This window comes from Lactuca serriola, chromosome 5 (assembly GCF_051521515.1).
Source record: "Lactuca serriola cultivar US96UC23 chromosome 5, Lser_US96UC23_V15, whole genome shotgun sequence".
Taxonomy (NCBI): domain Eukaryota; kingdom Viridiplantae; phylum Streptophyta; class Magnoliopsida; order Asterales; family Asteraceae; genus Lactuca; species Lactuca serriola.
This window is the reverse complement of record NC_136412.1, coordinates 131,633,417-131,649,047: the sequence shown is the minus strand read 5'-3', so window position 1 is coordinate 131,649,047 and position 15,631 is coordinate 131,633,417. Positions and strand designations below refer to the sequence as shown.

General features: G+C 36.5%; 1 protein-coding gene across 1 annotated transcript; it reads left to right on the top strand.

Annotated features, from left to right (window-relative positions):
- The first annotated feature begins 5,807 nt into the window (after positions 1 to 5,807).
- LOC145052983 (Protein phosphatase 2C family protein) lies at positions 5,808 to 9,622 on the top strand. Its single transcript, XM_079000933.1, has 4 exons — positions 5,808 to 6,114; positions 7,265 to 8,351; positions 8,433 to 8,697; positions 9,309 to 9,622. Exons 2-4 carry the CDS (start codon positions 7,272 to 7,274, stop codon positions 9,434 to 9,436), a joined length of 1,473 nt encoding a protein of 490 aa, XP_078857059.1. The 5' UTR covers positions 5,808 to 6,114; positions 7,265 to 7,271; the 3' UTR covers positions 9,437 to 9,622.
- Positions 9,623 to 15,631: the final 6,009 nt, after the last annotated feature.

The window sequence follows — 15,631 nt, the reverse complement described above, 5'->3', positions numbered from 1 at the left end:
TTCATGGATCTCATGAACAGGGTATGCAGGCCGATGTTGGATCGGTCGGTGATTGTATTTATTGATGATATTCTGGTGTATTCGAGATCTAGAGAGCAGCATGAGGAGCATTTGAGGGAAGTCCTTGAGGTATTGAGATTGGAGAAGCTTTATGCAAAGTTCTCCAAATGTGATTTCTGGTTGCAGGAGGTCCAGTTCCTAGGACATCTCGTTAACCAGGAAGGGATTCTGGTCGATCCGGCCAAGGTTGAGGCGGTGATGAGTTGGGAAGTGCCGAAGTCACCATCTGAGATCAGGAGTTTCCTCGGGTTGGCAGGGTATTATCGGAGATTTATCAAGGATTTCTCAAAGATCGCAGTGCCACTCACCAGATTGACCCGGAAGGGTGTTGCATTCTCATGGGGTCCCGAGCAGCAGACCTCCTTTGAGACACTTCGCCAAAGGTTGTGCGAAGCCCCGGTATTAGCTCTCCCGGAAGGGATGGAGGATTTCGTAGTATATTGCGATGCATCGATTTTGGGGCTGGGTGCAGTGTTGATACAGAGGGGTCATGTGATAGCTTATGCGTCGAGGCAGCTGAAGCCTCATGAGTCGAGATATCCCACGCATGATTTAGAGTTGGGGGCAGTAGTGTTCGCTCTCAAGATTTGGCGTCACTACTTATATGGGGTTCGGTGTACGATATACACGGACCATAAGAGCTTGAAGTACTTGATGGATCAGCCCAATCTAAATATGCGTCAGAGGAGGTGGTTAGATGTGGTCAAGGATTATGATTGTGAGATCCTGTACCACCCGGGCAAGGCCAACGTGGTGGCCGATGCGTTGAGCCGCAGGGCGGAGAGCACTCCATTGCGAGATGTATGTTTGAGATTGACCATGATAGCCCCGGTATTGGATGCCATTCGTGGGGCACAGGCCGAGGCTGTGCAGCCGGAGATGCAGAAGATGTATCGGGATTTGAGGAAAGAGTATTGGTGGCCCTGTATGAAGAGGGACGTAGCCTGGTTTGTTGAGAGGTGTTTGACCTGCCGCAGGGTTAAGGCCGAGCACCAGAGACCGCATGGCAAGTTGCAACCATTGGAGGTTCCCGAATGGAAGTGGGAACAGATCACTATGGATTTCATCACCAAATTGCCGAGGACTGCCAGAGGAGTTGATGCAATTTGGGTGATTGTGGATAGGTTGACGAAGAGCGCTCACTTCCTTGCCATCAGCGAGAGCTCTTCAGCGGAGAAGTTGGCGGAGTTATATGTGAGGGAAGTGGTATCTCGGCATGGGGTGCCGATCTCGATTGTTTCAGACCGTGATGTGCGCTTCACTTCCAGATTCTGGAAGAGATTTCATGAGGAATTGGGTACTAGATTGCATTTTAGTACCGCATATCATCCCCAGACAGACGGTCAGAGTGAGCGGACGATTCAGACGCTTGAGGACATGCTTCGAGCATGTGTGTTGGATTTCGGGGGTAGCTGGGATGCGTATTTACCCTTGGCAGAGTTTTCCTACAACAACAGCCATCATTCGAGCATTGGTATGCCACCCTTTGAGCTGTTGTATGGTAGGAGGTGTCGGACCCCCATTTGCTGGGGAGAGGTTGGGCAGAGAGTGATGGGCAGTACAGAGATCGTGCTTCAGACGACAGAGCAGATTCAGCAGGTCAGACAGAGGTTATTGACCGCCCAGAGCCGACAGAAGAGTTATGCAGACAGACGTCGGTCCGAGCTTGAGTTTCAGGTCGGCGGCTTCGTTCTCCTGAAAGTTTCTCCTTGGAAAGGAGTGATTCGATTCAGGAAGAGGGGCAAGTTGGGGCCCCAGTATATTGGACCATTTCGTGTGATTGCTAGGGTAGGCCGGGTAGCCTATCGTTTGGAGTTGCCAGCCGAGTTGGGACAGATCCACGACACTTTTCACGTGTCACAATTGAGGAAGTGTATAGCCGATGAGTCGGCAGTGGTTCCACTAGAGGATATTCATGTGGATGCGAGTCTGAATTATGCCGAGAGGCCTGTGGCCATCAGGGATCAGAAGATCAAGGTTCTGAGGAACAAGGAGGTACCTCTGGTGTTGGTTCAGTGGCAACACCGGAAGGGATCAGAGATGACCTGGGAGCCGGAACGCGAGATGCGGGAGCAGCATCCGGAGTTATTTCCAGAGCGAGACTTCGAGGACGAAGTCTAGTTCTAGTGGGGGAGAATTGTAACAGCCCGGAATTCCAGGTATCTTTATTGATTTGATTATTTTGTGTTTTGAGAGGGGACTCAGCGAGTTGGAGCTCAGACTCGCCGAGTAGGGTCGCGATTCTGGACGCGGGATTTGTTTGGACTCGGCGAGTCCAGGATATGGACTCGGCGAGTCTACGCTGTTTCATGAAACCCTAATTTCTCGGGTTTGGGACCTATTTAAAGGGCCTTATGGCCGTCATTTGTGCTCACCAGTCCCTTGAGTGAAACCCTAATCGAGTGTGAGCGTTTGGAGCATAGAAGGAGGCTATTATTGATCTTGGAGGTGTCATTTTGCAAGGAAAGAGGAAATCAGCCAAGGGGAAAACAAGAGGAGCCATCTTCTGAGGATTTGGAGGCCAGAGCATCTCTATTGGGGTAATATTTCGAGCTATTCTCTTCTATGTTGGTGTTTCATTGATTTAGGGTTTATTGAACCCCTTTTGTGACTAGATCTTGTGCTCCCTTGGACCCCTAAGAGATTTAGACTATAGATCTGGACCCCTAAAGGTCCAGAGTATCCCTTTGCCCAAGCTTTTTGGGAGTCAATGGAAGTTTTGGGTTGGAACCCTTATGCTTTAGATCAAAATGTTCATTATAAGCCATGGGGTGTGTTTTGGACACCAAGATAGGGACTTTACGTGGTGAATCAGTTTTGTAAGGCTAGATCTATGAATTGATGGAACAGATCTGACCTTAGAAACGAGTTTGTGTAATTGCATGGCATGGACTCGCCGAGTCCGATGAGCAGACTCGGCGAGTAGCTTGAAGATTGCCTTAGATCGGCCAGTGAGTGATCCAGTCGAGTCACGGGTTGACTCAGTGAGTCAGGACGAGTGAGAGAGGGTCGACAGGTGGTCTGAGTCGAGTTGGGACTCGCCGAGTTGTTCTTGAGACTCGGCGAGTTGAGTCGGGGTGGCCCCGCGACTCTCCCAGATGGAACTCGTCGAGTCAGGGGAAGTACTCGACGAGTAAGGGAATCCTATGGAGTTGGCGAATACGTCTAGACTCGCCGAGTTGCCCTTGTGCACTCGCCGAGTCCGGTCAAGTTGACCGTTGACCGTTGACCAGAGTTGACCTATGTTTGACTTCGTAGGGATAGTCAAACTTGGAAGATAAACGTATTGACTAAAGATGTATGATGTTATAGGGAGATTGTAGCTCGGCGGATCGAGCACGAGTGACTTCGGGATTTGCTAGTTTTCGATATTCACGAGGTGAGTCTTCTCACTATACCGTACCCGGAAGGGTTTGACTGTGTGACCGGAAGGTCGGTTATGATATGTGATATATGTGCTATATGTGATAAGTTAATTGTTATACGTGCTATGTATGTATTGTGGGCCGGAAGGCATTATGTTATGGGCCGGAAGGCGTGTAATGTGGACCGTAAGGTTGGCGTGGGTAGGACCGGAAGGTTTACCCAGCAGGGACGGAAGTCCCCTGATACACATGGACCGGAAGGTCGGGGCCTGGAAGGCGTATGTGCGTAAGTTGTATTTTTGGGAACTCACTAAGCAATCATGCTTACAGTTGTTGTGTATGTGTTTCAGGTACTAGCGAGGACCGTGGGAAGGCGCCGGCATAATCTGTACACGCTAATAGATGTTTTGTGATCTTGGGATTCATATAATTTGTATTCTGACATGACACTTGGAATGTTTATGCCTTGTTTTGAATGAAAATACTTTATTTTGAAATGAAAATTTTGTTTGAAAAATTACGTTGTTACAGAAAATATATTAATATAGTTTTATCAAGTAATAAAACTACAAGTATACAAACTTAGCGTACATTAACATGCATACGTTTTGGTCTAAAGGTCTAAGACTACATCTCAATTATACTAAGAAAATATTGGATTTTCTGGAAGGACGCACTCATGTTTCAAAAAGGACCATTACAGTTAACTCTGTAAGTATCTCGTGAATATGCTAGGGTTATATACAATGAAGACCCGACAGGCAGTGGAATGTGTGGTTTCCGCCTCATTTCCTGTTCCTTGTTTGGTTGTGGGCTTAGGGCAGAACCACACAATCGATTGTCTATTCGATCCGGATTGTATAAAACTTGTATACACTAAATACTCATAGAAGGAACTAGTTTGGGTCACATTTCTTACATTTCATTACATTAGAAAATATAGAATTTTCTGGAGGAACACACTAAGGTTTTCAAGGAACAGAGAACATACTTTCTAAAACAAAATGCTTAGGAACTCACCAACTTTAATGTTGACACTTTCAAAACCACTTGTATTCTCAGGACACTAGTAGACATGTACTTGCACACATTTCGAGGAGATAGAGCATAGTAGCTTCAAGTCTTTATTTTGCTATTTACTTTTGGAGTCAATCATATGTGATTCGAATACAATGTAAACACTATATCATCAATACAATGGTTGTTGTTACTTTGATTACTATTATTTAATTATTGTGATACTGTACATGACATCCTCCGCCCCCGAACGTTTTCGTCGTTCCAGTTTGGGGGTGTGACAAATATAATGCACATAGCTTCTATTCAATATTACTTGCTCCACTATAATATCCTTACCTTTATACCTAACATCTAATTCATGTATATGCCTATTGTAAGGAACTTCTTTTGCATTCTTGAGTACATATGACTCAATGCCATATGTAATAAATTATATATTTTGTTACTTTTGGTACCGGGTGACCCATTGCCACTGGAACGATTTTCTCCTGCAAATCAATTAACACCACTTTCCACAAGATAAGTAACATCAAACAACTATAATGTGTTACGAGACATAATTATATTTGATTTAGGACATCAAAAAGATGAATGGATCTGATTAGTATGTTACATGCATTTCGAAGCCATCAATCTATCCAACCCAAAAGGGTTGATATTGTTGTTTTAATCAACATCATAATATGTGTAATCTAGAGCAATAGAATTCATATAGCGTCTATTAAATGTCATTATACTCCACTATAAACACATATTGTAATAAACTAATTACATATATATTCATTTTCACCGATAGAAATATAGATGAGAAACTCATATAAATAATTTTTAAAACAATCTCTATAAAATACAACAAGAAACAATGTACAACAGCTAATTTCCGATGCTCCGTAATGTCTATCGAGACTACCATACATTCCAAACTATATTATTAATGTCATTCCAAAATGTACAAAATTAAATTCTCGATTAGATTTATGTCATATTTCAGCAAGCAACCAACTTCAGAACAATCATAAATACTACGAACATAGCATTCCAAAACAAAATTATTTTTCCATCCGAAATACAAAAAACATTATTGTTAAGTCGATTATAATAATGAAATTAACCCATTTCCCAAAACCTTTTAATTATTTAACCATGATGAATCATTTAAGTGTATTATTATATGACATAAACAACAAAAACAATAAAGAAATAGAAAAGTCCAAATTGTGTTAGGCATAAAAGAAACAAACAAAAATCTACTGTAGATAGATGTGATCTAAAATCTAATCCACCTTTTTATTTCAAAAAATTTAAACCTCTTGCCTCTTGGCAGCCGGGAAAGATGAAAACACTTCAAGTGGGCTTCGAAGGGACCCATTCCCTTTTATTTTGGGTGGTGTAACAAATTCACCGGTTTTCATGAATCACAAAGAGAGTCACAGTTGACCTTCTCTTTCCGTATCCTCCTCCATCGTCACCCTCCCTCTGCCATACTCTTACTGTTTCCCACTTCTCTATTCTATTTTAAGCCATCTCCTCTCAACCATCCACTCTTTGATTCTTTGCTCTTTTAAAACCTCACATCTCTCACTCAACTCATTCCAATTTCTCTCTTATACATACACTCTTTGCGTATACTGACTGTTCTTCATCTGGGTTCTTCGTTTCTCGTCCAAAGGTACGTTCTAGATTCGATTTCTTGCTTCGTTTCGTAGTTTCTGTTGATGGGTGATCGTTTAATTTGGGGGTTTTTTGTTATTTGAATGAGTTTGAATCAAACCCTTTTCGATTTGGGTTCTGGAATTTGATTGTGTTTCTTTGATGGATGATTATTTGTGTCTTGATTCCTGCATTACTGTGAACCCTTTTTCGATTTGGGAGCTGTTTGTGATTACGTTAGATTAAATATGGATCTTGGAATTAATTATGGTTTGTTAATTATATGGTTATTCGTTTTCTAATCGCTGCATTCTGTCATTAGTTTTGACTTGTTGTAAAAGTTAGTTTCTATATGTATTTGTTTATGATTCTTGAAACCCATGTCCCTTTCACAACTCCTTGACCCTTCAATTTTTTGTTTATTTTTAAGGATTTTGTAATCATATTGTCTTCTTTAATTAGGTAATTATCTGTTTGCCGATTGCTGCATTGTCATTAAATTAATTGGACTTATTTTTGGGGATTTTGAGGTTCTGTTAATATAGTGGCCTTTTGTTTATGAATTCTAATAGATGAACGAACAACTTATTAGTGATGCAAGTGTTAGGATCATAACTTGTTTCTTTTAGACCTAATGGAATTAATTGTATCAAACCTTAATCAACTAATCTAATGGAATTAATTGTTCATCCTCATAAATAAACTGGAAGTATCATTTTCATAACTATTTGTAGTATCATATATTCGTAAAAACATTTTATTCAAAAACATATAAAGGTCAATTTGTAATATGAATAAGGATCATATAAACACGAAATTCTTTTTGGTTACTCACGTGTGTGCATTTGAAATAGATGCACACGTTATGATCGTGTAATTTATTTGATCGAGTAATATGTTCATTAATCCAAGAAAAAGTTTTTCTAATTTATTTATGTTATTTTATGTAGGATGAATGATAAAGAGTCAATAAAATAAAATAAAATAAAAATAATAATCCCATTTATTGTAATATTAATTTTGATCCACAAGATCATAATCAATCTAACCCTTCCAATAATTTGGTAAGATTTGTATTCTTGAACTAAACTTTTGTTATTGTAAACACATGTTTTGACTCAATCTAGTAATGGGATGAAATTCATTTTCCATTTCTAATGTTTTTATAGATTGAAAATGATGCATGAAAAAGCAATCCTTGATCCCGGTGGAGAAATGGAAGTAAGTTTCGAATATCAATGCAACACCACCGATGGATACGACATTCCCACCGGAAAAAAGCTCGTAAGAAACAACAGTTCTTTCACTTGCCTCTCAGGAGCAGCCATTAGCGCGAATGCAACATTAGCAAACACAAATATCTGCAACGGATTAATCAGTTCAGAAATTCTCCCATCAATCGATTCCCCCAAATCATTTCGAAGAATACCCTCGTCTCCATCGTTCTCAAAATTAGATCTACTATCGTCTTCTTTCCAAAGCAGTATGTCGAATTTGAGTTGTAGTCCATCAACCCCTGAAAATCTCGATTTCGATTCGTTCTTATCAAAACCCTTGAGTTTACCTTCGAGAAGCGAAGATTTTCTTAACGCGATTGAAGTGCAAGTCGCTGGAGGTGCCGCTGGAGAAGATAGGGTTCAGGCGGTGTGCTCGGAGGAGAACGGTTGGCTTTTCTGCGCGATTTACGATGGATTTAATGGACGGGATGCAGCCGATTTTTTAGCGGGTACGTTTTATGAAACGATTAGGTTTAACCTAAATTCATTAGACATCGATTACTCCAACGAATTTACAAATGGATTTGACGATTACTTTCTTGGAGATGGTGACATGGGGGTAGTCCCCCGCCGACCTAAAAATCAAGTTCTTGAAAGCTTACAACGTGCGCTCAATCAAGCGGAAAATGACTTCTTGTTTATGGTTGAACAAGAAATGGAGGATCGACCCGATATAGTTTCAGTCGGATCTTGTGTTCTTGTTGGCCTTATTCATGGAAAGAATCTGTACATACTCAATTTAGGTGATAGTAGAGCAGTTTTAGCAACCGATGATGATGAAAATGAAAACAAAAACAAAATCAATGAATTTACAGGGTTGAAAGCAGTGCAGTTAACAGATAGTCATACAGTTGATAACGAATTTGAAAGAAGCCAACTTATTAGCGAACATCCTGATGATCCAAAAACAATCATGCATGGAAAAGTGAAAGGAAAGTTGAAGGTTACTAGGGCTTTTGGCGTTGGGTATTTGAAAAAGGTAACAAAAGCATTTCATCAAACACTTGGTGTGCATTTGTAAATTTTCTATTAATCCTTACTTTTCTGTGTTTATTTACAGAAAGTTCTGAATGATGCTTTGATGGGTATTCTTCGTGTTCGTAATCTTCTAAGTCCTCCATATGTTTCTGTCCAACCATCGTTGTATATGCATGAAATTTCAAGCTCTGATCATTTTGTGATATTTGGAAGTGATGGTTTATTTGATTTTTTCACCAATGATGAAGCTGTGAAGCTTGTTCATTCTTACATATCCACCAAACCATCAGGAGATCCAGCCAAATATCTTTTGGAGCAGCTTGTTCTCAAAGCCGCTTGTTCTGCAGGTAAACTTTGCAAGAAATAGCAATGTACTTTCGTGCATTTGTTTATTATAGTGCTCTAATTATGTAGATTTTTCAAATACAATGCCTTAATATAATTAAAAAAAAAAAGGTTGAAAGTACAATATTAAAATAGAAAGAAATGAAAGTGGGATGCTATAATATAGAAAAAAATTAAAAGCATGATGGTCAAAGTTTATAGTTTTCAATCACCAAATCTTGACCGATGGTTTTCAAAATGGAGAAATGGTGGGGTTAAGTTCAATATCAACATCAAATTTAAACGAATTTCAAAAGATTCAAAAAAGTCAATTCAATGGTAGGTTTGTAGACATGGAAAGCTAAACTTTTGACAAGAAAAATACTAAAAGATCTAAAAGATGAAAAGAAACTTTATTAAAATATAAATTTTTCGCGGTTCATGTTCTTTGTTACATTAAATATATACGGTACGATTCTCAACAACTACAGTGTGAAAGTTTCAGTTCCAATATAGATTAGACTTTATGTCAGCCAGCTAGTGGGCCACTGGACCATTGGGTCACCGTGTATCTTTATTTACATCATATGACATGACAGTGTGTGTCAGCTCAGGAGTTGTTGAAATCTTGCAGGTTTTAGTACGGAAGAGCTAATGAGTGTCCCAGCTGGGAGGAGAAGGAAATATCATGATGATGTGACGGTTATTGTTATAATCCTTGGTACAAATAAGCGCACCTCAAAGGCCTCAACTTGCATATAGTTTGTTCCCATTATTATAGTCGTAGCTAGTGACGTACAATTTTGATCAAAACAATATTATTTTGCAGTGTCTAGTCGTTTTATTGATTGTTGTTGAATCATTTTATGGAGTTTGATATGTTGGTAAATATTTGTTAAACATTGTATGTTTTTTAATCATATATAATATACCCCCCTTTGTACCCTAGGATTTCGAATTTGGCTTTCGAATGTTATATAAGTTGGTTTTGATGTGTAATTTTATATATTTGGTTTTGGATGAAGCTTATTTTAAATGTGCAAACAAGAATTGCAACTCAATGTCATTTATTTGTTTATTATAACAACTTATTTTCATATTTTATGTATTATTACATTATTAGACTTTTACTTTCTCTTATTTTCACTAAGATTATGTAAAATTATACCTAATTATAGAATTATACTTATAATGTTTTCCTTATTAAGGACATTAAACTTTTATAATAGGTGGTGATCCTTACACAACATTTTTTAGTTATACACAACAATTTATGTTTTATACAATTGTATAGTCCAACCGTTTAATGTATATATTGTTATATATGGTTAAAAATTGTTGTGTACAATTTATCTAGTTATAATATTGAAAATTGTTTTTTGAATATGCATGTGTTATAATCGGATAGAATTTTTAAAGTATAATATTGTAATGTGAAAAAAATAAATATGATGATACAAATCAATGAAAGTAGACAAATTTTCTTGTATTTAACCATATTTTAAATTAGTAAAGAACTTTCAAGAAAAAGAACGAATTTGGTTGGTGATTGAGCTTTATGAATATATTCCTTTGTATGGAAAAGAGCGTATCAAATCAACCTCATCTATATATATTTGATTATAGAATATCTCCTTCCTCCACTATGAATGGCCGGTACGAACTTTCTTGAGGTCGTATTTTCTTCATCACTTGTCGTAAAGAACCAGAATTAGTTGGTTTTTGGGTGGTATCCTTATAGAAAAGCAGAGTCTAAGTTTTAGCAGTTACAATGCAAGAGTTCCAATTCTAACGTAGATTAGACTTCCTATGGGTATGATTTTTATATCAGCTAACTAGTTTGCTGCTGTGTATCTAAATTTAGGGTCGTCCCATATGACAGCGACAGGGACGACTGGACGACTGACATGGCCCATCCTTCCAAGGGCCTCCAAAAATTTTGACATTATGTAGGAGTCATAGTAAAAAATTTTTTTTTTTTCTCAGTTCCCAATCCCAAAATTTATCATTAATGTGTTCAAATTATGTTGTGAACAAAGAAAAAAAAAACAATTGGAGATAGATATAAAATTACTTTTTTTTTTTTTTGGAACGGCAAATCTAATCTACTCCTACACTACTTCTAAATTTCCACCTATGTTTCTCACGAGACTTGAACCCTCAATTTTAAGGAGGGAGGAAAACACCGGATACCGTTAGGTTAGAAGCCCTTTGGTAGATATAAAATTACTTGAGTCCATGGTTTTTTTTATTTCTTTTTTCTCTTGCGCTAGACCCAAAATATAATTATATCACAAAATACGCTTGGAGCTGAAGTAGTATATGCCTGCTTAGTTTGCACGGGTGATTAGGGAATCAAGAAACAAATGACGAAAAGCTCCAATAGTTAAGATGATTCCATGGTGATGTGATTGAGTTTTTGTGGTATGGTTATGAAGAGAATAGATTCTTGAGGATCATATTCTTTTCTTTTATATAAAAGCATCCTTTTGTCTGGTTGAAACAAGAGAGATAGGACCAATTGGGTAGAGCTTAAACCAGAAAACTATCAATGTAATATTTTTATACATTTAACGCATATATAATAGATAAGTTACAATATAAATAAAGGACTGATGAAATTTACAAACAATATATTTGTGTAGGTATGTGTGTTTTTTTTATTGATATCGATATTAAGATATACTAACCTCTTTTTGGTTCATATTTTAGGAATTGGAAATTTGTTTTAGAATAATATTTTGAAAATATATTTTGCTAAAAGAAGAACTTGAAATAGGATTCTGATTTTTTTTCAGAAAATAAATAGATTGTGATTACATATTTGTCCTCACAAAACTTTGAGTTATTCCATGACTACTTGCTAGAATGTGACTATTTTGTTGACATTAGAAGTTTAAGATATGAAAATATATTTATGACACAATTTTGCAAAATGACCAACTTTACAAAGTAAATAAAATTGATTTTTTAGAACTTAATCTTGGAATTCAACTCTAGAGGCTAGTAACGTTTTCCCTTTGTAAGTGGTTTCTGTTAGCATCATAGCATATATGTATTATCATTTTGTTATAGGGATAATGACTTGAAAGGGTAACAAACTTTCGACTTTTGTCACATTTAGTCACTAAATTTTTTTTCGTTATCTATTTGCCATTGAACTATTAAAACTGTTCACATTTTACCCTTATGACCGGCTGTTACCGGTCATAAGGGTAAAATGTGAACAATTTCAATAGTTTAGTGGCAAATAGATAACGAAAAAAAGTTTAGTGACTAAATGTGAACAAAGTCGAAAGTTCGTTTCCCTCTAAAAAGTTCAATGACTAAATGTGAACAAACTTTCTATTGTATTATGTTTTAGCAAATTATTTATTTTTGTTTAATTGTAGCAACATTTGTGTGGCATCCCCATTTTCACGGCCAGAAAAGACCGATTTGTTTATGCTTTATTTTTAAAATCAGAGGAATCTTTTAAAGAAAACAGTTGCGTAATTTGTTCCCAAAACAAGATATGATAATAACTTATCAAAACATTTCTCAAAGAGAATGTGTTTTCATTAAATAATAAAATCTCAGGATGTCATGTTCTGATACAGACCAAAAACATAAACAATATAAAATAAACCTTACAACAGTTATTTATAACTACTGATCTATAATCCAAAATCTCTCGTCAAGTCCACCGACTTATACTCTTGTGCCATTACCTATAATGTAAAGAAAACCGAGTGGGTCAGGCTTGGGAGCCTGGTGAGCATATAGGGTTTTCAACCCACAATAATATAATTATTATATTCAACTATCAAACAATCAACACAATTACCCATCCCCATTATCTTCTTTATTTCTTAGGATTTTACCCTAAGAATTCAACTACCCGTCATCCATTCATTCCTAACGATTGACCTAAGGAATTGGCACAAAATCTATTGCTACATAAGGCGCATCTACCAACATCATCCTTTAAGCGCCTCTGCCAGGATTACGTCATACATTATGAGGCGCGACTGCCAGGTTTTTGACATTCTCTTTTAGGCGTATCTGCCGACATTATCCTATAAGCGCATCTGCTAGGATGTTACGAAGTCAGATTTGGACATTCTTTTTATGCATGCTCATGGTTTAATGTATTCTATGGCTTTCGTTTAGATCTCTAAGGCCAAATCTCGCTCTACCGTAAATTCACTATTTACGTCGCGCTATGTCGTGCCGGTTTCGTCGCGAAACTTCGACGGGTCATAACTTCTTCATTATAACTCGGATTTCGGCGTTCTTTATATGTACGGAATCCTTGTAACATATACTATAACTTAGTTAAGGTTAATCATTCGAAATAATCTTCCATCAAAAAGTTATTTTTGATGCTTATCGTCTCTAAATTGACTAGCCCTGATCTACGAGCGTTACAATTTGTTGATGAAGAAATCTATGAAATAAAAAAACAAAATGTAACATCCGGATTTCCAGGTATCATAATTTAAGTATTTTTCTTTTGAGTTAAGAAGAGAGACTCGACGAGTTGACGCCTCAACTCGTCGAGTAAGGTCGCGACTGATGACTCGGATTAATGAAGAGAGACTCTATGCTGGATGAACGATTTTATACATGTTTTAAAAGATTTAAACGGTATATTTATTTTATATCTACAAATATGTTGCGGATGAAACATGAGTAGATGAAATAGTTGATGTGTGATGAAATAAAATGATGAGAGATAGGTGATGATAGAAAGGTGATGATAATTAGGTAAATAGATGATGATGAATATGTGATGTAGGATGAAAGGAGATACCATAACCTTAACCGGAAATGTGGCGATGTAGTCATCTACCAGAGTATAGATGGCAACCACGGACTATTCTAGACAACCCAGTGGAAACACCAGCAGACCCATAACCTGTAGGTGATGAATTATGAGTTCAGACAATGTTGTAACTACGTATTCATGCGATGATACTCTAACCCCTTACTATGGATTACGAGTTCAGACGATATTGTAACTACATATTCATGGGATGTCACAAATTCCGCATGCCAAACCAACGGTCATAATTCACATCAGTGAGAATGGTTCATTTTTTGTAAAACCAAAATCAGATTGGAAATTTTGATTTTTTATTTTGGAAAATGTCAAACCATTGGTTTTTTATTTCGGTTTTGGTTTTTTGTTTTTTTTTTTAAATATATTTTCAGGGTTTTGTTTTTTTTTTTTTTTTTTTTTTATTTCATAGATTTCTTCATCAACAAATGTTGCTACAATTTAACAAAAATAAATAATTTGCTAAAACATAATCCAAGAGGAAGTTTGTTCACATTTAGTCATTGAACTTTTTAGAGGGAAACGAACTTTCGATTTTGTTCATATTTAGTCACTAAACTTTTTTTCGTTATCTATTTGCCATTGAACTATTGAAACTGTTCACATTTTACCCTTATGATCGGCAACAACCGGTCATAAGGGTAAAATGTGAACAGTTTCAATAGTTCAATGGCAAATAGATAATGAAAAAAAGTTTAATGACTAAATGTGATAAAAGTCGAAAGTTCGTTACTCTTTCAAGTCATTATCCCTTTGTTATATGCCTTTGTATTCGGCCCATGTGGCTTGTATAGCCCACATTTATTCCGTATTAATATTTTGACAACACATTGAAACATTTTTTGAAAAACAATGATATAAATTGAGGCCTTTTATAATACGATGTCACAATAATAATAATAATAATAATAATAATAATAATAATAATAATAATAATAAAAAAACAAAGTAGAATAAGATAATTCAGTGTAAATACATTATCATTTTTTAATTTTAGTATTCGTAAAATAAGTAATAAAATAAACAAGATTTGTCACTACTTCAAAATACCTAACAAACGGGAAATGCGTAAAGTGTAGATATGGAGCTTTGTGCCCCCTACATCTATGCTTTCAATTTTCAAACGATTATTGTTTATTTATATCTACCTTTTAAAAGATGGCTTATTTTGTTGTTAGTTGTTCCATCATAAAAAAAAATAAATAAATAAAAAACAAATTATTTGTTAAATTTATTATATTTTTAGTTAGCGTTTAGTTTAGAGAATAAATATTTTAGAAATTTTTGTTACAGAAAAAAATATTTGCAATAAATTTTTTAAAATATATGTTATAGTTTTATAATAAAACAAGCAATTTAAGTATAAAAGGTTAATTTTTACGACAATCAGATTATGTATTTGATTATAAAAAAATTATACAGTCCTTTAGTTATTTTTACAGAAAAAAAAGTTAATGTTACTAATTGTTGACCATATATCCTATATGTTTAAATTGATGACTATTAACTTCAAAACATAACATTTTATTGTCAATTTAATTGGTTACTCCTAGGGATGCAAGCGAGCCGAGTTGAGCCCGAGTACAAGGCTCGAGCTTTCTTGTACTGAGCTCACCTCAGGCTCGTAAAGAATTATACAAGATCGACTCAGGTTCGAGCTCGGCTTGTTTTTTGTCGAACGTGCCTGAATGAGCTTCAACTTGGTTTAAGCTCGTTAAGAAGCTCGTTTACTAATACCCCAAATCACTAATTCCTCCAATATTATTTATTTTAATATATAAAGATAATAATAAATTATATTATATATAGGTTCGTTTAGGCTCTCAGGCCTAATCGAGCATAGTGACATAGGCTCGAGCTCGAGCTCAGCTCGGGCTCATTTAAAATTGGTTTTGAGTCGGGCTTTTACTGAACCGATCCCGAGTAGCTCATGAGTAGCTTGACTTGTTTGCACCCCTAGTTACTCCTAATGTGGCATCAGGTGTCGACATGGTACTAACAAGGCATCACCTACGCTATCTTAAGACTTATCAATATGGGTCCGCTCAAGCAACTTACTATGTGCGGTAGTCACAGTCAAAGATAAAATTGATGGCAGTAAGTGGTACAAAGTTATATTTGTGGTTAAAGAGTTT

Bases quoted from the DNA above. Each gene is read 5' to 3' on its own strand.
- LOC145052983 (XM_079000933.1), top strand. From the start codon at position 7,272: ATGATGCATGAAAAAGCAATCCTTGATCCCGGTGGAGAAATGGAAGTA. The intron at 8,352-8,432 runs GTAACAAAAGCA...GTTTATTTACAG, and splicing joins GCGTTGGGTATTTGAAAAAG to AAAGTTCTGAATGATGCTTT. The intron at 8,698-9,308 runs GTAAACTTTGCA...GAAATCTTGCAG, and splicing joins CAAAGCCGCTTGTTCTGCAG to GTTTTAGTACGGAAGAGCTA.